Here is a 25,290-nt window from a genome sequence, read left to right on the forward strand (position 1 = left end):
ATACAACAACAATGACCACCATCCACAACAAGATTGACGTGATATACATTGTTCATCTCAGATAACAACAGTGTCGACAGCCTTGATCACCTCCCACCGCCCAGGTTCAAAATATGAAAAAAAATACACAAAAAAAAACAAAACAAGGAACTTCGTCTCCACTGAGATTATCAATTTCCATCCGTAGGTTAGTTTTTTCTTATGGCTGACATAATTAGACTTGGAGTGTTTGTATTGTTGTAAATTAACAGAGAAATAGAAGAATGAAAGATACAGTAAATACACAACCCCGATAAGCGTAAATTCAATTTTCTCATAGACTGATAGATGATTAGACTTCTTTTTGCAACTAGTGGTGTTTCCTGTTAGCGGGTATTTTGCTCAGTGGAAAAGAGGCTTTACTGTGCTACTGGTTAAACTGCTAACAAGAGTCTGTAGCTGTACGAAGGCTAGTGTAGCTCTTCGTCTCGGGGACGTGTGTGCTTTGTGCAACCGAATTAGCTGCTAATGGGAGTGGTCTGTTGCTTTGCAGAAGCTCATTCTTTGTTTTTATACAGTGAGGGAGAGATTATGTTTAGCAGTTTACCTGTCTCATTCCACAAAGCATCACTATGCTGTTCCCAGTCATTGCATATGACAACAAATATTTTGTAACATTTATGATGTGTTTAGAAAGAAATCACCGACTGTGCTTCACCCGGACTTTAAGTACAATCCTGAAGTAGCCTACTTGAAATTTAGTGGAGTGTTTCCATTTTATATAACTGTGTACTTTCTAAAATACATTATTAAATGGTTGTATGCTTGTTGTATTATTTTGTTAAATTTGTACTTCATTAATAGGAATATATTTAAGTTGTGCAAGTTCCAGAGTAGCTTATCTTAAGGCTCTGGGGTACATCAGATAAAATGGGTTGAGAACTACTGTATTGGAGAATATGCATGATTGATGAAAAGATGGCTTTTCAACATATGGGGGAAACACACTGAGATTCTATCAAACATATTTAGAAAAAAAACAGTTGTTTAGTTTAAGCCTGTCATCGCCATTACACAGCAAGCTCAATTAGTGTTTTATCCTGTGGTAAGATAAAAGTTAGGAAACTTTAATGCTCCGTTAGACTCCTCACATCAACACATTAAGTTTCATGAATGCAGCCATGCCTTTTTGTGCCCATAACCTTGGTCCTTGAAAAACTGCTCTCTTTCCACAGCCAAAGCGAAAAGAGTGAATGAAAAAAAAAAATGACGAGGAGTTAATGCTGAGGCGGCAGAAAAGGAGAGACAGTCACAGCACTCAGTTGTAACACAGTCTGGCACAACACTAACAAAGGAAATGAGCAAACCACACAGCAAATAACAGACTTTTATTCAACACTCTGGGCCCCAGTGCTTACATCTGGGTGCCAGCCCCCGTCACTTACAAATAAACGGATTTATGAGAAATATTACGCACAAATTACTACATTTGTCTAGACAGGACATTATTGTAGCTTTACTTACATTGGCATGACCAAGTTCAATTTTCATAAATATGTATATTAGTATATGTCAAACATTTACAGCTTCCAAATTCGCACTTAGGAGCAAATGGCATGAATCTGCAAATAAACATTTCTCAGTGTAAAACTATATATATGAGTTGGACTTCCCTGCCAGATAAACCAAACTCATTCATACTTTCTGCAGAGAATAATTCGGATTTCGAGAATTTGAAAGGGTAACAGCTGTAATTCCACAGTTATACGGCACATGGCATTCACCTGGGAAAATATTTTAAGGTTATGAAAATTCTTTGACGCGAATATACACATTTCACAAGCAAGCACAAGTCACAAACAGGTCCAACAGATAGTTCAGTTCTTTGAAAGTGGTTCCTCCATTTGCTTTTTCATCATCTTAATTTTTAGTGTGTAATACTCCTCTTGCAGCTTGAGGACTGACTCTTGTCTTCTCAGAACAGACATTTCCAAATCCATTCGCTCTTGCAGAGTGGTGCAGTGTACTGAGGGTGGAGTAGTAGAGCAGGGAGTATCTGGGTGCTCTGCAGAAGCATTAAAGCCAGCAGCAGGATGAGAACTAAAATTCACTGCGATTGACTTTGGGATGTTAGTGTATACTGTTATTTTTTGCTCTGCTGGAGAGGTGGAGTTATCTGGATATGTAGGGAGCTCCATCTCTCTCAGTGGATGTTTGTCGGAGAAAGTTTCATCTATTGTGCGCTGATTTTCATCTCCATCACATCTGGAAAAAAAAGCTTGTCATTAATTTTTTATAACAAGAATTTGCATTTTATCCTTAAAGTTTTTGACATGCAACTAGATAAATGTATTACCCATTTTGTTGAGTTTCCATCATCTCTGGGACTGAGGAATCTTCTTTGTCCCTTTTCAGCATCTCTGAGAGGTTCATCACAGAAATCACTACTTGAGTCACAGTACTTAACTGTTCCAGGGACAGACCTCCTGCAAATGAAAAATCATGCAATGCATTGATTAAATGGTAACAAACAAAATATCATGCATTCAGAACAAAAAGTGACGATGTGGAAAGTGTATCAAAAATGTATCAGCCATCTCCACATACCCACCGTGAAGGCTTTGTTTCAACTGTAGATTTAATTATCAGAATTATAAGACTTTTTATTCCGAACAAACAGCATGTTTTCTTCACCTGTGCCTGCTTGATTTCTCTGTCGTTTGATCTCCTCCCTTGACTTTGCCAGCAGGTTTTCCCATTTTTTGTTACAGTCAGAAACTGTACGCTGAATCTGTGGAAAGGCATTGTTTATGGCTTGCGCTATTTCCTCCCAGGCTTGTCTCTTATCCTGTATTGAAACTCCAGTGCTGCACTTCCCTCTGATGACGTCTTTCCTCTCCTGCATTAACTGAGCAAGAAGAAGACACTCCTGGTCTGTCCAGTTTGGTCTTCGTTTCCTGCTGGACATCCCATCAAGTTGCAGGGTCATCTTTCAGAGAGAGAGCGAGAGAGAGAGAGAGATGCACAGATTGATTATCTGTATTAACACTTGGTCCCTTATAACGTCCTTATAACACATGCATACAGTGCAGAAAATTGAACACGACTATATTTAACCATACTCTCAAAAATGATTATCTAACTGAAGGTACAGCCCTCCACTTAAGTCTTTTAAAACTTAAGTTATTATATTTAAGAGATTTTCGAAATTTTAAGATTCTCGCTACCTGGAACTCAATCAAGGCGAAGAGTGACTTGATAGCAGGTCAGACCTTTGCAGGATGTAAATACTGTGAGGTACAGTCCACGCTACAGTAAATAATTACTGATAAAACCTTAAGGTGAAATGTAAGGCTTTCTTCTCCGTCTCAGGGAAAATCCACTGCGTCGCAGCACGATGACGTCGTCAGCTGGTGACGTGTCAGTTTGTTTACAGCGGTGCGCTGCAGCTGCACAGACATGGCTGTGGATATCACTTTACTGTTCAAAGCCAGCGTCAAGACAGTCAAAACCAGGAACAAGGCCATAGGAATATGCGTTGACTCTACCAAAGATGAGATTTTCAAGAGGAGCAGACCCAAGAGTGGCTTTTCTCCGAAGGCGAAAGAAGTGGTGAGTGTTTCCTCGAGCTAACTTAAGCTAACTTGCTAGCATCGTCAGAAACTGACTTTTCGTGTAATGACAGCTAAATAGTGGACTGTTTTAGCGACATGGTGGCTTATGCTGTATTGTAGAAGCGGCGGTATGTCCAGGAAATGTCTACAACAACCTAAGTAATACTCCGGCATGTTTAGTGTTTTCAAATTAAAACTAAAAGCTTGAGTTTAGTACAAAGTGTACCAGCTGGTCACAGCTAGCAAGGCCTCTCTTAGCAGTGTCATCATACAAGTTTATTGGATGCCACGTAAATTAAATTAGAGTTACGAGTGGGCAATATGGATAAGTCCTCTATCACACTGTATATGTTTTTTGTTGATATAGCACATTCATTAAATATCTTACAAGTCAAGAAACCTTATTGGAAAGAGAAGGCAGCGTTTTGTATAGCACAGTTCATATGACAGGGCAATTCAAAGTACCTTTACAGAGCAATAAAATATAAAAAAAAATAAGAAAGGATACAGGTTTACAATAAGTGAGTAAAGAGATTAGATATAAGGGGTCATATTAATTATTAAAATAATTTATAACTTTAGAAATAAAAATCATTAAAAAATAACAAAAGTGCAGAACAGGGCAATTCAAAGTTCCTTAAAGAGCAATAAAAATAAAACATAATACAGGGTAGAGATTTAAAATAAATGAGTAGAGAGATGAGTCAAATTTGGGTCAAATTTTAGCAAAAATTCTGACAAGAGGTGCAAATATAAAAATATAATTTAAATTGATTTAAAATAAAGTGTAAGAATAAGTTTGCAGTTGTGACAGATTGAAGTAAGCAGTGTAAAACAGGAATGTTTTTTGCTTGACATAAAAGTAGTCAGAGTCGGGCCGTGCTTAACATCATCTTAGAGGTTATTCTAGGTCTGTGCTGCATGATAACAAAATGCTGCTTCACCATGTTTAATTCTAACTCATTTGTCACAAGTGTGTTAGAGATATATTTGGGCACTGAGCCACAGAGTGATGTATAGACAAGCAGGGAGATTTTGAAATCAATTCTCTGAGTGACAGGTAGCCTGTGTAAGGATTTTAGAATTGAAGTAATGTGGTCATATTTTCTAGTTTTTGTCAGGACTAGTGGCATTCTTAAAGTTGCTTGTTTTAAAAGGTGTACAAACAAACAGGTGCTGCAATAATCTAATTGGAAATAAAAGTGTGGGTGAGCCTTTCATAGTCTTGCTTTGACATTATTCCTCTGAACATAGCAATGTTTTTAAATGGTAGTAGGCAGTTACTGATCTGTGTCTGTGGAAATTTAGATCTGAGTCCAGAATAACTCCAAGCTTTCTTGCTTGATTCTTATTGATGCTAAAATCTTAAAATCATGTTGCCAAATAGTAATCAGTCTTATTGATTTAAAAGTAGACCAAAATATATTGAAGGCATAGCTATCTTGGTATAAGAGGTGTAGCAAAATCTCTGGCAGCTGAAAAATTATTATAATATCGTAGAAGTAATCATATGGGCCAACACGTATGGGGTTCAGTGTAGGTTTAGTTGGAGAGAATGGATGTGTCAGCTGTAATAAATCTTACTCATCTCATTATTGTGATGCTCTGAAGAAAGCATCCTCCTTTAGATCCCTATAGTATTATACACCACAGAGTACAAAATAATTGAATACATTAAAATGCCCCAGTATTGTCATTTTTAGGTGCTAAAATTGATTTTAGCACCTCACCTCAGATTCAGTGAGATTGTATTTGCTGTAAGCTGGCTCCGTGTATTTAAGGAGTCTGACAAAATGCAATATACCAAATTTCCACCTAGCGTGGCTTTGTGAAGGCCAACAGTATATGATATAATGAACTGTTTCATGTTCAAGAAACAATTTTATGGTTTTATACAGAAGAAATAGTAACCTTTTGATTTTGACTATATATTAATTAATTTTAGAGCACCACCAGAAACCAGAATCATATTATTGAGTAAGTCAGAGGTTTATTGTCACCTTGTAAATGTGTTTTTTTTACTGAAAAAAAAAACAAAAAACAAATTTTCCTTGAATTTTGAAATGAACAGAATGAAACGGTTACTGGCTGTGTGATAAACTGTGGTAAAACTTCAACAGTAAGTGTTACCATTTTCAAAAACTTTTCATCTATTAACTGGGATTTGATTATTGTGCTTTGAAAACTCTCTGCAGAAATTGTTCGGTATCAACCAAAGATAGTGACAGTCTCTCAGATGCATGTGCAGTTTGCAACGTGGGTTTGTTTTGCTCTTCCCTTATTTAATGGAACAGACAAACCCAGTAATGTTACTGGTCCCTTGTCCTCATCTACAGTGACACAGAAATTTGAGCAAGTATTTCATAGACAGACTATCTTTCTTTTTTTTTGTTTTGCTTTTAAAAGAAAATGTGTCGAAATAATTTCAGTCTGTGCATCATTTTTTTCAGCACATTTTAACAATATTGCGGAAATAGAGATAACTATGATAATTTTGGTTACTATAATTATGATATGAAGTTTTCATTTCATTTCATCTCTTCCGTCTGTATCTCCAGCTCAACTTGCAGGGTGCCCACCGTATGGCATCAAGGTGTGAATTGCAGTTGCCAAAGGGGCATGACTTGAGATTAAAAGTCTTACAACTGTTGTCATTCGGTTTTTGTAGTTAATCCAATGTTAACCCTTTTGGCACATACTCATATATCTTTGGCAAATGTGATTCATGTGTCACACATGTTTTTTGTCCAGTGCTGCATGTCTGTGTAGCTCATCTCTGAACCCACTCACAAAGCACTGGAGCACTGATGTTGCTACATAGTTCAAACAAAATTGTCCGTCTCAAATGTGGCGATGTCGTCTTCTGGCCTGTCGGTCGGCTTTGTTACATGCCTGCTTAATCGTTTTATATATATATTCCAGAATAATATGAGCAAATAATTGCCAGCAATAATCATTAATTATTATTTTTAAGAAGACATTGGTAAATACTGTATGGGCAAAAGACTGCAAAAAAACACTACAACTTTAGTCAGTTTAAATCACTTCCAAAATGGCATCTACTGTATACAGAGAAAATGGATTACTGATATAACATGCACTCATAATAAAAAAATAAAAACTTTTTTTTACGTGATTAAAATAATTTTAAGAGGTAGAGCAGTCATTTATTCCTAAAAAAAATTAATAAATGACTGCTCTTCTTGAGATCTGGGAAGACAAAAGCTAAAGTGTTAAAAAAGCTCACATTTGGCCAATTGGCCAGAACCAGCAGGTCTGCGCCTAGAATATATGGTGCCAACTGTCAGGTCCGAGCGCCACTGCTTCCCCAGCTCTGACAGGCCTGGGTCCTGGGCTTTGAACCGACCCAGAAAATTGCCCAATGCAATCTAGACTTTGGGCTGGGGAAGCTGAAACATAAATACAGTGAAGAGCATTCTCCTCACTTAATTTAGATTGAAAAGACATGGCACAATTTCTTCTAATGTCCTGAACTAATTAAAACAGGAGTTCAGTCTCAGACAAATATTCAATTGTAGGTTGTAATTATATTGTCAGCCAGGACATTTTGATCTCTCTTGAAAGACTTTGTTCACTATGTCCTAATCTTCATCTAATTGGGGAAATTTCATGTAGCTTTAAATATTTTGGTGAAGAAAAGTTGTTTTGAATCTCTTGTCATGACACTGACTTTAAAAACTTGGCAGCAGGAGATGCAACACTGGCGTTTAATTAGTACAGGAAACCTCACAAAACATCTCAAATTTTATTCTTCCATTGAGGTACGGAGACATCATCAGTTGTTGGCAGTAGGAGATGCATCATTGGCAGCTAAAAGGCTTCGCTCCATGTCATGACTGCTCTTTCTAGAGCCAGAAGTCCTTGGCCTGACATGAATATCGTGAACGCAAACCTCTTCAAAGGCACCTTGAAGAACCACTTTACGTTTCCCTCGGGGAGTCAGGACTTTAAGTCGTACCTGATGTCTCCAACCATCAGACTGAGGCAAACATGAGCAGCTCTGCACAACCAGGTTTTTGTTATGTTCTCTTACACTGATATTAGAAATGGTGGTTTAATAAAAGCAGTGGTGCTGATTCAAAGAAACCCAAACCTATCCTGTGGTGCCCTCCCCCACCCCCCACCTCTGTCTCCCTCACGCTGCAGATATAATCTCAAACCATCTCGGCGACGCAGCTTTTGTAGAAATTGAAATTGCGAGTTTGGAATGTCCTGACTGCTTACAGTTATGTCGCGGTTTTCACCCGCAACTCAACCATCCATTCTTCTCTGTACGGCCTGACATAGGCAGCATTTTTTTGCGCGAGTCCCCTGTTCACATGTATGATTCCATAAACACGCTGCAATAACATTTTCTTTCGGCTCTCGAACAATTTCTTGGGGAAAGCCGATCCTCCCAAGAGCCAGTGATTAAAGGTGGAAGATCAAAACAGAGAAAATATTAAATTAGGTCCCCAGTAACAATGTTGACGGCCGGCACCTAATGCACAACAGATGTGGGTGCCCTTCAAGACATGCATAACTCTCCAAGTTCCCACTGAAGCTTCACAAAAATAGAAGGAAAACATCAAAGTTGACAAATACACAGTGGTCCTATGAGGCTTTTTCCCACTCAGAAAGCAGCTCAACGAGAAAGGAAATGTAGCTTCTTTCAAGGCAATGAAAAAAAGGCTTGATTGACTAATAAGAGGGCCAGTGTTTACAGGGTGGGGTTTGGTCAGGGGAATCTTTTACCTCATAGGGGTCGGTTTGGGGCACTGTGATCTCCGTTTCACCGCTCACCTCGTCTCTCTCCGCAGCATGCTGCCCTTCTCCAATTTAAATGGAGGAGGTCACTTTAAAATTGTTAAATTGTGTGTAGAAAATAGTGCTTGGCTCCCCACTGCGCCTTTAGTATTGGTATTCCAAAATTGGCTCCTTCTCACAGTGTTTTCTTAGAAACCCTGAAAAGTGTGGCCATCAGCCAGCACTTAAAAGTATGTTGTGCTGGTAGGGGGGGGGGCTCTTCCCTATGACAACTTTCACATTGAAATTGTATGCTTGCATATTCTCAAAACATTTAGTTTAGAATCTGGTTTACTTTATATTTTTGTTAGTGGTGATCAAGTTTCCAAAATGTTTTTTAAACATTTGGAAAGTCATCAAAGTTAAGTTTCTGGACTGTATCTGTCCAAATAATGTCTGATTGTGAACATGAAAGTTAAATATTTTCCCAATTTAATACACTGGGATATGTCAAATCAGTAAGGGCACCCTCTGACATGGAGACCAAACTTTGAAATGGTTTGTAGGATCATTTTTATGATTCTATTGGTGTTGTAATTCAGGTGAAACTGGAGCATATTGGCAGATCTTTTGCGTTTAATAAGTCATGTTGGTCATAGTGAACAACCACAGCAGCAGATGGTATACAGCGATTACATTTATGAGATGGTAATAATGTCAATCATTCAGGGAATAAACTGCACTGTTGTCTTGAATATTTTGCCAGGCCCCTTCTTAAAATAGAAGTTATTGTTAGTCAAGTAACGAAGTTAAAACATTTATGGTACAAGCACAGCGTTTAAGTCCTGGAGCTAAAACTGACCTACTTCATACGCATTCACAAAATAGCCTCGCACAGGTCCAAAAAATATTTAAGAGAGTAAAAAGCACTCATTCATATTCTAAACAAAAGGCTGAATCTTGATTTTGATATTTTATTGTCTCAAGAGAGGAGTGATTACAGTTTCATTATATGGATCCTGCAGGATTTTGCAGGGTTTTTTTTTTTAGAATGGTTGTATGATATCACGGTAACTTTTAAGAAATCGCAAAGCATGTTGCAATGATTATGGAATCTTTTTTTTTGTTCTGAGTTTTTTATTTAAACTACTCTTATTTTAGCAATAACCATGCGTATTTAATCCAGCTCACCTTGACTCTTTCAGCATTTGCAACAGATTTGGTGATTTGTCTTGTGTGTTGCCCACTCCTCTCAGCCAGGGTTTTGCAGTACGAAATGGTTCATCAATATTGTTTGTGTTCAACTACAGTGTTGCACAAAGTGAAAACCGTCAATCCCAGCTTTTGTTCAGAACACCCGAGAAATTACTTCCGCAGACATAAACAGTCGTTTTTGTTGGTAAATGTGAGACGTTCGTATTGAACATTCCTGCTTTTTCACAACCAGATACAAGAAAGTTATATGGGGGACAGCTATGACCGGTGAAACTCATGGAAAACTACAGTTATTGGTAAAATTGGCAGATAATTGCAAGGTCGCGCAAGATTCAAAGGGATTGGTTGAATCTGCATTAACTGCTGGGATAGCAATGTCACAACATCCTGCAGGGGCTGATTATATTGTGAGTTCAATGGAAGTTTACAATCATTTTCACAAAACACAGCTTGGTGGGAAAAAGCTGAAAAATCTTTTCAGTCCTATGACACTTAAAACCTTTGCCTCTATCATTTGTACACTCATCAAGCCACAAACATATAGGCACAGAGGTAAAAGCATGCTCCGTACAGCTGTCAAAGCCGGGTTTATACTCAGTCAGGACTTTAGGCATGGGGAAGTGATTTGCAGGGATCACCCTGAGATGAACGCGCTGCTAAATGGTCTCTTTACCAGTTGGCCTAATCTCTGCACTGTTTTTCCATGAGAGCCAGGCAAATTGAATTTTGAGGCATCTGCTGTCAGGCCTGAGCACAATCTTGATTTTGTTTCACTGCGTGCAACAAAGTGCTTTTGCATGATTCATGAAAATGAAAATAAAAGAGGAAAAAGTGGTTAAAACGCAGATTTACAGATGTATGTCAAACTGTAAATCATGAGATGGACACCAGATACTTTGCAGACTAAATAGTTTAAGCGGAACAAAAGTAATGTTGAGCTCAATAGACGAGGCTCAGTTTAAACATTTAAACATGTAGCGAGGCTGAGGCAGCAGCTGTTGACGCTGTTTGAAGAATGTTGTCAAGCTTTGTCATTAGACAATCGTAGTTATTGTGATTTACAATCACTGAAATACTACCACTGCGGATGACAGCAGTCTCCATACTTGACCCTGACACTTCAAAACACAGAGACTCTGAGCCGTGAAACTACAACAGATGTGTGCCCCTCTATGTAGAGACTAATGCTCTTTTTTTTTCTAGATTGAGACGTTAGCGCAATAAGACATGGTGTATTAATTATGTAACGTCATTTCACATCGATATTGAATGCATCGAGTGAAACTCAAGCAGATAATGTTGTTTAACCAAGAGTAAACATATTGTTTACTTTCCAGTTGTGGTCACCATTCATCTTCAGCAGATGAAAAGCGTCGTTTTAGGCAAAGGTCAACAGAAACAGATATTTTTCAAAGTCAGGCTGAGTTACTATGGTCCTGCCTCAGAGGTGCAACTCTATGAGTTCTGTTTCTATGTTTGTTTGTTGAATATCACAATACTGTTACTGTTTGTGATCCACACAGCTGAAATATCTGCTGGTTCCTGGCGTACACACTTTGCTTTCTCAGCAAAGTTGCTTTGTCAGTTGCTTTCTCCATTGCTCAAATATTATGGCTTTATTCAAGACATCATGCTGTATCAGATGCAGATTTTTTTACATGCAATATAACCTCTGATTTTTGTCGTTGGAGCAGTCATCTAACTTCTGCCTTCAATTTTTAAATTTAGGGTTGCAGCTATATACCTTGAAACCATATATACTGTGGTATGAAAATTGATGGTTATCATATTGTGTACATACAGTATTGAAAAAAAGTAGATTCTTACCTGTGTGTGCACATCTTCTTTCTTTTTTGACTGCCTGTCAGACTTTTTACACAAACTTCTATTGAAAAAACGTTTAAAGTTTCAGTTATAATAAAGAGTTTTTTCAGACAACAACAAAAAACAATGTTTTCATTCCTTTAAAAGTCATTGTTAACGATGATAATAATAATAATATTTATGTAATGCTTTACATCTTCAGCAATTTATTATCATGATACAGAGAGGAAAAGTTGTCATGTTTGTTGTTTAGTCATAATTTTGCACATATTTTATTTTCTGCAATATGATATGGGATTATTACGATTTTCACCAATCCTGTTTTTTTTTCTTTAAATGCCCTTGTCCCTGACCAACAGTCTTTGTGAATGTATTATATTATATTTTTTAATATTAACTACTTTATATCAGATGTCCACTATAATGAATTGTACATCATTCCAAATGGCTGAAGCCACAATTATCAACATTTGACATTTTCTAAACTGTCATGACTGCAATAGCCATATTTATTAATTTGCATATTTATGTTAAAAGTAATTAAAACAAAACAGAAACTGCTGACCTGAAACAACCCATTCACCTGCGTGCACACACAGATGAAATTACTTGATGATGCACTGACAGTGTTTGAAGAGGCGCCTTCCCACTGTAGATCAAAGGTGTGTGCAGCTTCAGCATAGTACCGTGATATTTTACTTTGGAATATTGTGTTGATACACAGACGCCAAGTATAGGTTTTTTATTATATAATTTTTAGTTATATTAAATGTATTTATTTATTTTGCAAATGTAAATTAAACTCTTGATATCCCACTAGAATAATCAGTTGAATTTCTTTTTCATTCCATTAGTTACATTTTGCTGCTGTAAAAGTGATTAAAGTGAGATGAACACTTTTCCTTTGCAGATTTTCAGTTAAAATAAAGGTAATTAATCACAGTCTCACGATATATGTTGCTGTAATGTTTATTGATTGCATTAAAATGAGAAATTCCAGTATTGTGACAACACTAGTCTCAGCTTAATACTTTGTGCAGCATACAATATCTCCACTGATTTTTGTTTTAAGTTGACATTTGGTATTTGTGCGTGATCTGACCCGCATGATAAAAACTGAACAAACACACCAAGACGTATACAAGCGCTGTTTATTTTGCTTTTAATTATCCTGTTAAAATCAAAACACACTAATTCAACTTTAGCACATACAAAAAAGGTCAGAGACCCTGTTCATAAATAATCTTAAAAGTTTTCTTTGATGGTACTTTTTTGTTTGCTTATAGAGCTGACTAAAACGTTCTTTCTGCGATTAGACATAAGAAGACAAAACTGAACCCATTTGAGAGTCAGACATAAACATGATAATAAAATCAGCATGCGCCAGAGTCTTCTCCGCTGAAGCATCCTCTTTGTATCAGGCCCGCATACCTAAACACAACATGGCATGGCGTCAGTGCGGATAGCCCTCGGTCAGGACACACAGGGACTTAAACCAAAGCAGGGCAGTCATCATCAAATTCTGTCAGTTACCTGGATTTAACAAAACAAAGAGCCATCCAAGCTCACTAAGAAATCTGCTAGCTAAGCCTTTTCTCTTTTCTTCCTCATAATAATCCCCCCTGATGGTTTGTTTGGGCTCAATCTGGGCTGGAGGGAAACAGGGGGAAGGAGAAAGTGAGGAGGTAAAGTGGGGGCCTTTGATGATGACGAGATTAGATGTAGCCCGGCAGACTGTCTCCTTCTGCTTTTGCTGCGAGCTCCGCCTCGCACACACCTATGGCGGCTGCACGTATGCACGCACACACACATATAGCTACATACACATATATACCGTGAGCCTCATGCACAAGGCCACCCCCTTCCTTATTGTTGAGGAATTACTTGCTCTTTAGGGTCTTAAGTTACAAGAGCAATTGATCCCTCTGACCCCCTGCAAACCCTTGAGGTTGTGCTGGGAATCCGAGCTCCAATGTATACACACAGGAGACAGCTCAACCCCCAGAGCAGCACTCTTGACACTCCCCGGCACCCCCACTACACACAAACGCGCACACACACACACACACACACACACACACACACACACACACCTCCAACTCACTTCTTGTCTGATTCGGCATGTTTCAATGCTGTGGATTTAGCACTGCCTGCTGGTCAAAAAGGTGCAGCACCATGCACAGAGATCAGCAGGCAAATATAGTTTGTACATAAATAAAAGGCTGACGCCAAGTGCTAATTGCAAGCAGAAAATGTAGTTTGTAGTTAAAAGATAAATTAGTCATGCCATGTAAGAGGTTATATTTTCCACTTTGTGGCAGGCCTCAAAACTGAGAATTACTGAAACTCAAAAATGTGCTTCCACAGCGGTTTTCGAGGTTATAAATAACCATTTACCACCAGAGAGGATTTTACTTGAGATTGAGGAGCCAGAGATTTAATAAGATCACATCATGACAATCCTCAATCTGCCACATCATTAGCACTTAGAGGCTTAAACAAAATGTGCGTCATTCAAAGATTAAATAAATACGTTAACAGGAGTCTAACAAAAGACATCAGTGTTTGGTGTTACGCCTTTTCAGACCCATCCCATATGGGATTTCAAAACACTGTTATTTTACAACCATCTTCCAGTCTTGCATATACAAAACAAAACATGTGTAACAGGAAAAGAAAATAAACCAAAAAAAAAGAAAAAAGACTTTATGAAAATAGCAACAAAAACAAAAAAATACCCAGAGTGTCATTAAATGTCTTGTCTAAAAAGTCTAAAAAAATAGAAAATATTCACTTTTGTAAAGCTGAAGCCAGTAAGTTTTATTGCTATTTTTGCGTAAAAATGACTTTTTATTAAAACAGTTGCTGATTTAAGTTTTGGCCAGCTGATTTATTGGTTAGTGACTAATTGTTTCAGCTCTAGATCAGTTGAATACTTCTCATTTGACTTAAGGGCATCATCTAAGAGATGAGATCTAATATTCCTTGATGAAACATTACTCAAAATTATCCCCAAAGACTATAAATGAAGCACATATTAAGACTACTACAATAAACCATATTGCATTTTTAAAAAAACTACAACTTAAATATAAGAAATCATTGCTGCTAACTGGTGCTGCACGATATGATGGAAAAATATGCAATGTGCTATAACATTGTTGAATTTATCAATATTACCTGTGATAAACAGAAATTAAAGTGTACTTTGAGTTCTGACTTTCTGCCATTTTCAGTACACTGCTAAAACACAACAAATTGTTTTTTAATTAAAAGGAAGAAAATTATTTACCTTCTTATATTGAACAAATTGGACATTGAACTGAACACAAAAGGGCACCAATAAAAAAAGAACAAGTACAGTTCAAGCGCAGTTTTCTTCTGATTTCTCTCTTTCAACTGGCTGAGTGCAATTTTCAGTCTTTCACGATGTGTTTATCTCGGAAATTGACATTGTTATGACAAAGAAAAAAAACATTATATTATGCAGCTCGACTGCTAACTTTCTAAAACAAAAAGACGGGCCATCCTTTCCAACCAACAGTATTTAGAGATTCTAAAAAGCAGCGTATTGATTAAAGCTTTAATGGTCGTAGTTTTGGAAAATCCTATCAATCTCGCAGGAGCTCACTTCAAAGTCTCCTCATTCAGTAAGACAGAACAAAACAGACAATGTTTAGAAGGACTTTGAACCATAAGAAAGGTTCTCTTTTCTGTTGAGCCCCACTCTAAGCCCAACTGCTCTGAACAACAATTAACTCTTGACCTCAAATAATTGTATTATTACAAGGGTCGGCTTGCCTTAACAGCCCTTGCCGGAGTCTGTGCCCTGCAGCGGTGTCATACGTCACTGAATTACCTTCTAAACCAAAGGAGGACTTTTAGGTTTCTAACAAATTGCTCAGCTCTGTTTATCTTGACACCTTTTTTCTGTGTTGAAAAACTTGTCATTTTTCAAACGTCAGCTCAAATAAAACACTGCTTTAGGTCACCGTGACGCTGGGAATGAATGTTTAGAGGCATTATTAGACTGCTGGTGCCAGGTTACCCCCTTACAGCCAAGGCAATTTGATAATTGAGGTTGTTAGAGCGAAAAAGCTGAAGGCTGAAGACAGCGTGGTTATGCTATCAAAATAATCTCCCACGCTCTGGGGTCGCTGTCACAGTCAAACTCATTGTGTCATTTTTCAATCCTTAGCTTGTCTAAAGTCTGTCTTCTTCTGAATCTAACAGAGCCCACTGTGTGCGCATTCACAGCCACTTGTACCCTGCCAGCAGAGCTCTGTGGACAGGGAAGCAATTTGGTCTTTTTTAATATTTGACTGAATTACTGGAGCAAATATTGGATTGAACCAAGTTTCCTCTGGTTTGCCTGTGCACACATACACTTGGACATTTTCTCGGTGATAAATAGTAACACATCATGAATTTAAAGCTTATTAGAGATGGCTCTGTCAGTGCTCTGTATGCAGCCGCTCATGGTTTTATTTATGAGGGCTGTTTGACGAGGAAATTGCAGGTTTGATTTTTGAATGTCCCAGACTTGATGAATTGTCAAAAGCAAATATTGAGACTTCACAGAGATAGACAGACGCTGGTCGCCTGTCACATCCAATAAACGCAAAATTATACATTTGCTCTGGCTCTGTCTAAATGTAGTCGGGAGAAAATAGTTTCCTGGTACACATCAAAAAACTCTTTCTTAAGCCGTGTTGACACGGTTAACGTATTTGAGCAACCGAGGCGAAGCATTTAAAGAGACTCATTGACATGAAGGTAATCAAGTAATGCGTCTTTCTCACTTTATCTTGGCAGATCACGAACATCACCAAGCTCAAAGACTTTCTGCTACAGCACAGGAAAGATTATGTGAGCGCCGGAAGGTAAGCCTCGCCAAACAGTCGCAGTAATCCACTACAATCAACAACAGCAGCGGTAAAACCCCTCAAGGCTGCAGGGGAGGCCTGCGAAGAGACTTTGATTCTGACAATATTCAGAGAAGGTCAGGAGTCAGGGCTAGTCAAAGGTACCGTCAAACATGTCTCCAGTCAGTGTGTATGTGTGTGCTGCAGGCGCTGTCTGCTGGCACAAGGTCAGCAGCGAGTAGGGTGGTCTGTAGCGGCAGTTCTCCAGTCTAATTGTCTGGAATAATTGAGCTGCAACCAAGTGAAGAACAAATCACGCCCTGGGGCTAATCCAGGCCTTCCTCCCTTCAAGGCCCCCTCTGTGTTCTGTAGGTGTGTGTAGAGCAGCCCTGTTTTGTTAGGTTTGTTGATAAACCCTCCCCAGAATACCTTAACCGAACATTACAGATATCAGTGGGTAGAGTGTAGCAGTATTTAGCGGTCGGAAAATCCATCAAGAAGCCATCGGTGGCACGTTTGTCTGTCGTCGGCCTCATCATTAGAATTTCCTGTCTTCCAATTTTCTTATCAGCTTCCTTTTTCCTTCGCACTCTGCCTGACAAAATAATTATAGACTATACTGACTTCATTTCCAAAAGTTTAAAGAATTAGTTAGCTGGTCATTATTTTAGACCACGTCTGGCTGAAGTTAAAGACCAGTCTTATTTAGGCTGCTGTTGAGTTGTTGAGAATTACAGGCAATTTTCAAGGGGAACAAGAGGGGGACGTCCTCCGCTTGTTAACAAAATGACCTAAATGCATCCCCCTTGTTAAAATCCCTCGCCATTCCCTGGGTCCGGACCGTGACATCGTCCTATCTGGACCCAGACCTACATTAAATAAATTATTTTGAAGTGTTAAATATTGATGTTTCCATTTTAAGTGGCATGGCAGCATTTTGAAGCGCTGGTTTCGTAGCTCGGAAACACAGACCAATTACAAGCCATAAATCATCTCATGTGATGCTACTCAGCCAATCAGATCTGCACATTCCAATAAACACTGCGTCCCGAGTGAGTGAGATACAATTCAAATTCAGTAGCCTCAGTCTCATCATATGTAGCAATTATTTAAATGCAGCAAGCAAATTAACAAATCGCCTACTTAATGTATCATGTTATTTATGTAATATGTTATATAATTATTATTTTCTAGGTCCCCATAAATATAGTAAAGGACTACTTTTATGTTTTATTCACTTTTATTTACATTTATCACTGCATCTTTATTCTTTCATGTTTGTGCCCTTTATAGGCTGCAACTAATGGTTGTTTCTTAATTATCCTCTCAATTATTTTTCCCTCAGAAAGAAATGACAAATGTCAATTACAATTTCCTAGAGATTAATGTTACATCTTTTTAAAATAAATGGTTATAAAACACGTTATAAACACTTTTTGTTGTTACACTCAATCATCATTAACCAGTTGCTTATTAGCATGCATATTAGTGGCATATTGGCTCTTTATTATTCTTTATAAGCACTTATTAATGTTCTACAACTATTATAAGTGGTTATGCACAACCAACGGTCCAGAAACCTTGAAGATATAGAAGAAAATGTGTGGCATTTTTGTTTGAAAAATGACTTAAAAATGGATAAATAATCTAAATAGCTTATCATCATTTTCTGTAAATTAACTCAGTACTGGTAGGATTTTATATTCATTTCATGTTTTGTGTTCATGATTTTCGCAATTACTTTGATTAAAAAATCAAGCTAATTCAGAATTAAATCTAACCACTTAAAATCCACTTTAACACCAGAACAGAGGCGTCACCAGATCCTTACATGTGTTATGTATGTATACTGTACGTACTAATCAATAGAGTGTTATTGTGTCTCAGAAGCCCACCAGAGGGAGACATAAAGTCTCAACTACACATAACTGCCTGACAGCAAGGTCCTGTGTTTGACTCACAATCATGTCCCTCTTCCCATTTCTCAGTTTGTACATCCTCAGTTCCTCTCCTCGCCTCCTCTCCTCATGTCTAAGTCCCTGCCACCTGAGATGTAAGCGGAGGAGGCAAAGAAGAAAACCTTGTGTCTCTTTTTTGCTTGAGTGAGGAGTCGAGCCATCATTTTAAGTGACAACAATTAAATATGAAATGTGGCACAGCTGCATCAGCTGTCCATCGTTTTGTTAAAGCCTACCGCTGTATTTTATTATCTCCATCAGATGAGTGCAAAAGTGTTCATGACAACCTATATTTACTTTTGACTCAATTTACAATGTAGCAGCTGCGTGTCATGCCTCTTTTCAAGATTCAAGATTGAATTATGTGTCCTAAGGGAATTGTTCTTGGGAAATAAAGGCTGCTTTTATAAGTCAGGGTGCCAAAAAGACTTCTACAATGGATACACTTGTGCGTATCTTCACTCATAACTACATCGGCAAGGCTCCTCTGTCCTTTAGATGCGTTTTGAGGAGTTGTGGCATCCTTTAAGATGGCACGCTAAGATTGATTTTGAGATGGAGGAAAGAGGAGATGAGGAGGCACGCGGTCTAGAAATGAAAAGAGCACACGGTCATTTCTGTGTACAGTTTCATGTTCTCTTTGTGTTTGTGCAGGTTAGATCATTTTGATTTCCATTCAGAGTAATAAAACATGAGTTCAGGTGAATTTGAAACTCGTAACTCGCCCGTTGTAGGAAGCTGAATGTTTCAGGTTGTTGACCCAGAGACCCTGCTAGCTGCCCAGTGCATGCTGGGATACTGTAGGTCTCTGCCCCGTATAATGCTGAATTTGGAAATGTATAGAGTTCAAAAAGTTGTTGACAGTAGACATACATAAGGGAGGAGAAGAATCTGTCATTTAAAAGGTCACCTGTAATAAAGCTGAGCTCTTAACAGTCTGCGTTTGCATATCAATAACATGTTTAGCTTTTGATAAATGCCAACTAAGTATTGAAACATACTGTAATTGTTCCTGTGTGTTTTACAGTCTTATATCATCAGATATTACCCGGATGACGGACAATGAACGAGACCAGATTGACCAGGATGCTCAGATCTTCATGAGGACCTGCTCTGAGGCCATCAAGCAGCTTCGAAATGAAGGTGTGTGCTTGTTTTACTGTGCAGCACATGAATTGGTTTACAAATTTTATTGAAAGTAAAAGAAAACTTTCTCTAAGGTGATGCTGGTTTTGTCTTGCGTTGAGCAGCACACATTTAAGATACAAGTGGTGAAAACTGGAGTTGGTCTTATATAAATGGATGTGTTATTGTTGTCACCGTAGCAGAGAAGCAGGTGACGTCAGCCCAGGTAAAAGAGCACAGAGGGGCAGTGCTGGACCTCATTGAAATGTACCTGAAAGGTGAGTTCATGCAGCTCATTACACTTCAGAGAGCACATGTCTTATACTGTGGCCTCTGTGGACTGTTTTGTATGCATCCATTTGTTTGTCTTTTGGAGCCCAGCAGGCTGGTAACATTGGTTTCAACATGAGCTACTGACACTGCATTCCTGAAATCACTGAGCCAGTATTTTAGCAAACAGGACTACATGGTAACATCATGCATATCTTGATTGTTTTTTAAGGAGTATGTAAGCTGTACTCTGAGCAGAGAGCAATCAGGGTCAAGAGAATGGTAGATAAGAAGAGACTGTGAGTATTTGCATCAATCGTTCACAACATTTATTATTGCTTTGCTTTAGAAAGTAACCTCTGATTCACATGACCCTGTGCTCTGTGGTTTCAGGTCCAGACTGGCACCAGAGCACCACATAAGGGTGGAGAAAACGCTGGAGGTGGAGCCCACGGAGGAGAAGACTGTCAAGGAGGAGAGTTCTGGTAAGTGAGTCCCCTGAGACACTGGCCTCTATTTCTGTGGCGGAACAAAGACTGGTACAAGCAACCCTGCCACAACATGTTCGTGCTTTACTGACCATGACTTGTCCTCTGATGGTTTGGTATTTTTGTGTATTTAGCTATTTCTGTGCCCTGTGAAGTGCACTTCTCTTTGCATTCTGTGCACATCCAGAACATGTGGGACTAGTGACAGAAATGCACTGTAACCTAAGACACACTTCAAATTAACTTCCTTACATTCGGTCAAAAATACCGTTTTAAAAGGATCTTAGCTAGCAGTCTGTATATTATCTACGACTGTCTTTACATTGTATAAAATGCTTCATGATTTACATTTCTACAGCACTCTGAAGGCAGCAGGACACATCTTTGTGTCTCATCTGCAGCCTCTAATTTAAAAAGTGCCTTGCTGCCACACAGCCTCATTATGCCAGGTGATTCACTGTGGGTACTTTGATTGAATCACAGCCATTAACTGGTAATTCTGCAGGTTCATAAAATCCAAACCACAAGGTGGGACGGGAGCTGTTAACATGTAGAAATGTACTTCACTGTTCAGTGAGGCAAATCTTGAGATGAAAGTTCCCATTCTCCATCCATATTTTTATCCAAAAACACCAGCTTTTCACAAGGCGACAGCTGTGTGTGTGTTAACTTTGTTTCAACTTTACTGGCAACATTAGCGTCACACTGTTCACTTCAAAATTGAGTTTTAATGGCATTTTAATGTGCTACATCTTAAGTCTGACAATTTGGTTAAATTTGATAGTAGAGAGTCAAAAAGCTAATTGTCTGTATAATCTTGTTAACAGGATTTAGTGAACCATGAGCACTGCTTAAAGACTCTGCACCCTCAACCTTATTATCAGTCAAGAGAAACAAACTGAAGGCACCAAAACAAATGTGGCATTTTTTAAATTGACTTTTGTTTTACAAATTTTACAAAGAATGTACTTAATTGCAATCACATTTGTTAATGCGATTACTGTTTCAAGCTGAAAAAAACATATCATGGCAAGAACATGACAACATAACATGACCACAAGGCTCATCATTTGTCTTTGACTCCATATTAGTTGTGCTGTATATTGTCATCTTGCGACTCTGAACCTCCCAGACAGCAATAATATTTTCCTACTTGATGCAGTCCCTCTGCACTCCTCTCCATAGAATGCATCATAATAATGATTAATCACCGCACTTCATATTCGCTCACATTTAACCCCTGTGTGCTGCTACAACCTGCAGTTGTCAGAACTATACCATGAAAATCAAGGGTGTAGGTTTCATTTCAACATTGGGTGGCACATACAAAACTGGGGGTTTGGGCTACTTTGCCAGAAAATTCTGAGTATAAGACACCTTTTTGCATTCTGGTGTGTTTTTATGGGCCTTTTCTGCATTGATTTAAGATGGAAATGTCATTAATTTTGCCAAAATAAAACTCCTGTGCTACTCTAATGTGTTTGTGCACATGTCAATATTGAGAATAGGTGTAATTTTATGAGTTTTGCAAATAGATGAGTTTTTACTTTTCCTTCCTGCAGAGAAGGGCAAGTCAGAGGTCCTGGACAACCCTGTCAACCTGTGGGAGGAGGGCCGAGTGGAGGACGAGCTCTCTCCTGAGGAGATCCAGATGGTGGGCCCCTCATACATCATTATTCATTATTCATTTTATACAGTATACAGTATGTAGATTTGTCTGATTCATGCATGGCTCATGAAAGTGCAGCTATATTTAGACAACATCTAAATGCGCAGAGACTCAAATAAGCACACATCCACTGCTTTACTGGGGAGGCTTCCTGGAAGAAGTCATTCAATTTATCAGGGCCTCATTTGGACTTTTGAGTTATTTGTCATAATAAAAATAACACACAGTAGTCAGGTATTTTCTTACAAAAGTACACAGTCAGGATAATTCAGCTTTTTTGGTAGATAGTACTCTTTGAAGGTTTCTGGATCAGATAATAAAGCAAAATCCAACTTTTAGTGACACAGATTGGATGTGTGACATCTACATGAGCATCATGGATGTTTTATTATTATGTTTTTCTGTCTAGTTTGAGCAGGAGAACCAGAGACTCGTGAGCGAGATGAACAGCCTGGTGGATGAAGTGAGGTGAGTCACACTCAGTATACTTGTCACTTTATCTTTAAATTTGAACAACATGACTGTTACCAGAGGATGTCAGTAATTCCATTCTGTTTACACATTGGTATTGTGAATCATGGTAAAATTATTTATGGGGGAACTGGTAATCCAGAGACCCTCTTGTGTGAATATGTCACACAATATGTCACTTCCCCTCCCACTAAATTATAGCACCCTAGCGATGAAATGCCAAGAGCAAGATAACAGTTATTTAAATACTAGATGTCTACCCACATGGATTGAAATGACCCAGGGACATAGTTGTTCACAGATTAAATTGTTACAGTGGTAACCAGAGAAAATCATGTTTGTTTCAGACTGAGCAAATATGGTCCTGAGGTGAAAATGATCTGCCACATCATACTAATGCAATCTGGAAGTGCTTAAAGGGACATTTTTTGCCCAAATCTAAAATACTTGTTTTTCCTCTTAGCTGTAATGCCATTTATCAGTTTGGTGTGAGTTGCTGAGTGTTGGAGATATTGGCCGTAGAGATGTGTGCCCTCTCTCCAATATAATGGAACTAGAAGGCACTCAGTGTGTGGTGCTTAAATTGCCAAAAAAAAAATAATTTGAAGCACTAAAAAGCTATGTCTCTTACCGGAGAACATGACCCAGTTAGCCAAGATAATCCACAGACCTTGTTGTGAGCAGTTTCAGGTATCACCATACAGAGGGAAGCATGCATTTACTGCTACTTCACTTAGCACGAGTTGATGCACCCCTCCTCCTGTGCAGGGGTACAGATGGTTGCTGTAGTTCGGTAGAGAAAAAATAGTTCCCACATGAAACTGCTCAAAACAAGGGCTGTCGATTATCTAAAGTAACCGGGTCATGATTTCTGGACAGACATTGTTGTTGAGTTTTTCAATTATTTTATTTATTTATTTATTAGCACTTTGAGCAACAAAAGGAGAGTGCCAACTAGTTCCATTATATTTGAGAAAATATAGAGACATTAAAACACTTTAGACTGGTAAATAAAGTGAGTAAGTAAAGCTTTAAGAGGAAAATATGTATTTTTGATTCGGGATGAACTAAATATGCCAGGCATGTTATTTTTATGGGATATTTCATGCATTCCTTTCATGTACGTCAGGCAAATCGAGGGGAAGGTGGTGGAGATCTCTCGACTGCAGGAGATCTTTGCTGAAAAAGTCCTGCAACAAGTGAGCTGAGTTCCATCCACATCATTCACTCAGACACTTCATTTGTGAAGAAGCTGTACATAAATTCAGTGTCCACCTCACTTTCTGTGACAGGAAACAGAGATAGACAGTATTCATCAGCTGGTCGTGGGCGCTACAGAAAACGTCAAAGAAGGCAATGAAGATATACGAGAGGTAACATCACTGATCATTTCTGCGTGTTCTATTCATGCTTTGTATTATGTTTCACTGATCAGTGAAATGTCATTTTGTTTACTTATATCACAAGGCAATCAAAAACAACGCTGGCTTCCGGGTATGGATCCTGTTCTTCCTGGTCATGTGCTCTTTCTCTCTTCTCTTCCTGGACTGGTACGACAGCTAGCACGATCACCCAACATGGACTATAAATGTACGACAGGAAACCATCTGGCTCGGCACATATTGGTTATCTCATGAGGACGTGATGACAACACTGAGACTGAAAGTACAGTTAACCACGCTGGACCTGGTGTACAAAGTGTTCTTCATAAGCATTCATAAGCGGAGATCGCATTTCGTTCTTGCCTAATGCTAACTATCTATTAATGTTCGTCCAGGGCAGCTTCATTGTGTGAAAGCACTCCTGCGGAGGCGAGCTTTGTGTAGAGCACTGTGTCCACTTTAAGTGTGTGTATGGTTGGACAGTGAGTCTTTCTCCACAGCTAAAAGAGCATTTGACTGGCAGCCACTTTTCTTGTCTAACTGACTGAAATAATTGATTTCTGATCCCGTTTGGAACAGACGAAGACATTACATTCACTTGCTGTCTCAAGTACACCGTTTGAATAGATTTATAAACTTGTATATCTCAGTGACATATAAATTATACTTCACTGTCAAATGCTGATGACTATTTTGCTTTGCAGGCAATTATGAGCAGCGGAGCAATTTATTTGATATCTATCAGAGCAGAAATGTCCTGACACACCACTCACATTCTAGTAAAACTAAGCAATAGTCTTAATTCAGTTCAGTGTCATCTTTCCTTACTCCATTTTATAACAGTTAATACTTCTCGTATTTATGTCAAGCTTTCAGATAACATCAAGAGCAGCAGAAAGCCAGAAAGGCACGGCCTGCCTTGGTTCATGTCAGCAAAAGAAGAGAGGCTGCCGACAGGAGGTTTGATTCACACAGCCTCCTGATATTTCTGCTAATCTCTTTATTAGGATTAACCTATATCCTAGTTAAAGTATTACAGCGCTTTGAGATTTTTCTTTGATCTTAACTCAAGAGAGCCGGAGCAGTTAACTGTATTTATTTTCTGCACTGAGGGAGTTTGAGCATTACTGACAAGATTTACTCCAGAAATAGTTCATGTAAAGATTCCACTTGGACCTGGGTGTGAAATGTGGGCACTTTATTTCAGTTTTTCATTTAACATTTTTATGTAGCAAATGCACTTCAATGGTAATCGTTACATTGTTTGAAAAAGGTACATAATTTGTGACAGTTTAAGTTAAATGACAAACACAGAAAAAAGCAACAGGACAAGCGACTACTGTCAGATTGTTCCACTACAGCAACCTAAGTCTAGTGACAGCTGCCAACAGCCATCCATGGTGACATTAATCAATGCAAAGCATTGTACAATACAGTGTCTTCACTAGCAATGCAAAAACATTCAATACAGTAGCATAAAATGTATGAAAAGTAACCATTAAGTGGCCAGCAAAGAAAAGCACATGGTGTTCACAGGGTTCAAATGAATGGAGACAATCATTAATGCTGGTTAAAAAGACTTGATGCATCAAATACTAAAAACTCCTTAACAGCACTATATGCAGAGAGCAGTATGGGCTGCGTCAAAACAACACGATTAAAATATTATTTTTTTTCCGCTGGT

General features: G+C 38.4%; 2 protein-coding genes across 2 annotated transcripts; one reads left to right on the forward strand and one right to left on the reverse strand.

Annotated features, from left to right (window-relative positions):
• Positions 1–1,411: 1,411 nt before the first annotated feature.
• LOC121961523 lies at positions 1,412–3,308 on the reverse strand. The gene is made up of 4 exons (XM_042511548.1): positions 3,207–3,308; positions 2,674–2,968; positions 2,336–2,465; positions 1,412–2,244 (listed from the first exon to the last, which is right to left on the reverse strand). Exons 2-4 carry the CDS (start codon positions 2,966–2,968, stop codon positions 1,857–1,859), a joined length of 813 nt encoding a protein of 270 aa, XP_042367482.1. The 5' UTR covers positions 3,207–3,308; the 3' UTR covers positions 1,412–1,856.
• A 68-nt stretch (positions 3,309–3,376) lies between these two features.
• On the forward strand, positions 3,377–25,228 carry stx18 (syntaxin 18). The gene is given in 12 exon segments (XM_042506131.1): positions 3,377–3,416; positions 3,419–3,591; positions 16,194–16,261; positions 19,229–19,344; positions 19,527–19,604; positions 19,829–19,895; positions 19,990–20,081; positions 21,647–21,738; positions 22,163–22,221; positions 23,354–23,423; positions 23,517–23,597; positions 23,692–25,228. Coding segments are annotated over 12 exon segments (1,032 nt in total). The 3' UTR covers positions 23,788–25,228.
• The last annotated feature ends 62 nt before the right edge of the window (positions 25,229–25,290 follow it).

The sequence above is a fragment of the Plectropomus leopardus genome, chromosome 2 (assembly GCF_008729295.1).
Source record: "Plectropomus leopardus isolate mb chromosome 2, YSFRI_Pleo_2.0, whole genome shotgun sequence".
Lineage (NCBI taxonomy): Eukaryota > Metazoa > Chordata > Actinopteri > Perciformes > Serranidae > Plectropomus > Plectropomus leopardus.

Excerpts from the sequence above, each read along its gene's own strand:
- LOC121961523 (XM_042511548.1), bottom strand. The coding sequence starts at position 2,968 with ATGACCCTGCAACTTGATGGGATGTCCAGCAGGAAACGAAGACCAAAC. Across the intron at positions 2,466-2,673 it reads GAGAAATCAAGCAGGCACAG|GAGGTCTGTCCCTGGAACAG; the intron begins GTGAAGAAAACA and ends TTTCATTTGCAG. Across the intron at positions 2,245-2,335 it reads ATGGAAACTCAACAAAATGG|ATGTGATGGAGATGAAAATC; the intron begins GTAATACATTTA and ends TTTTTTTTCCAG.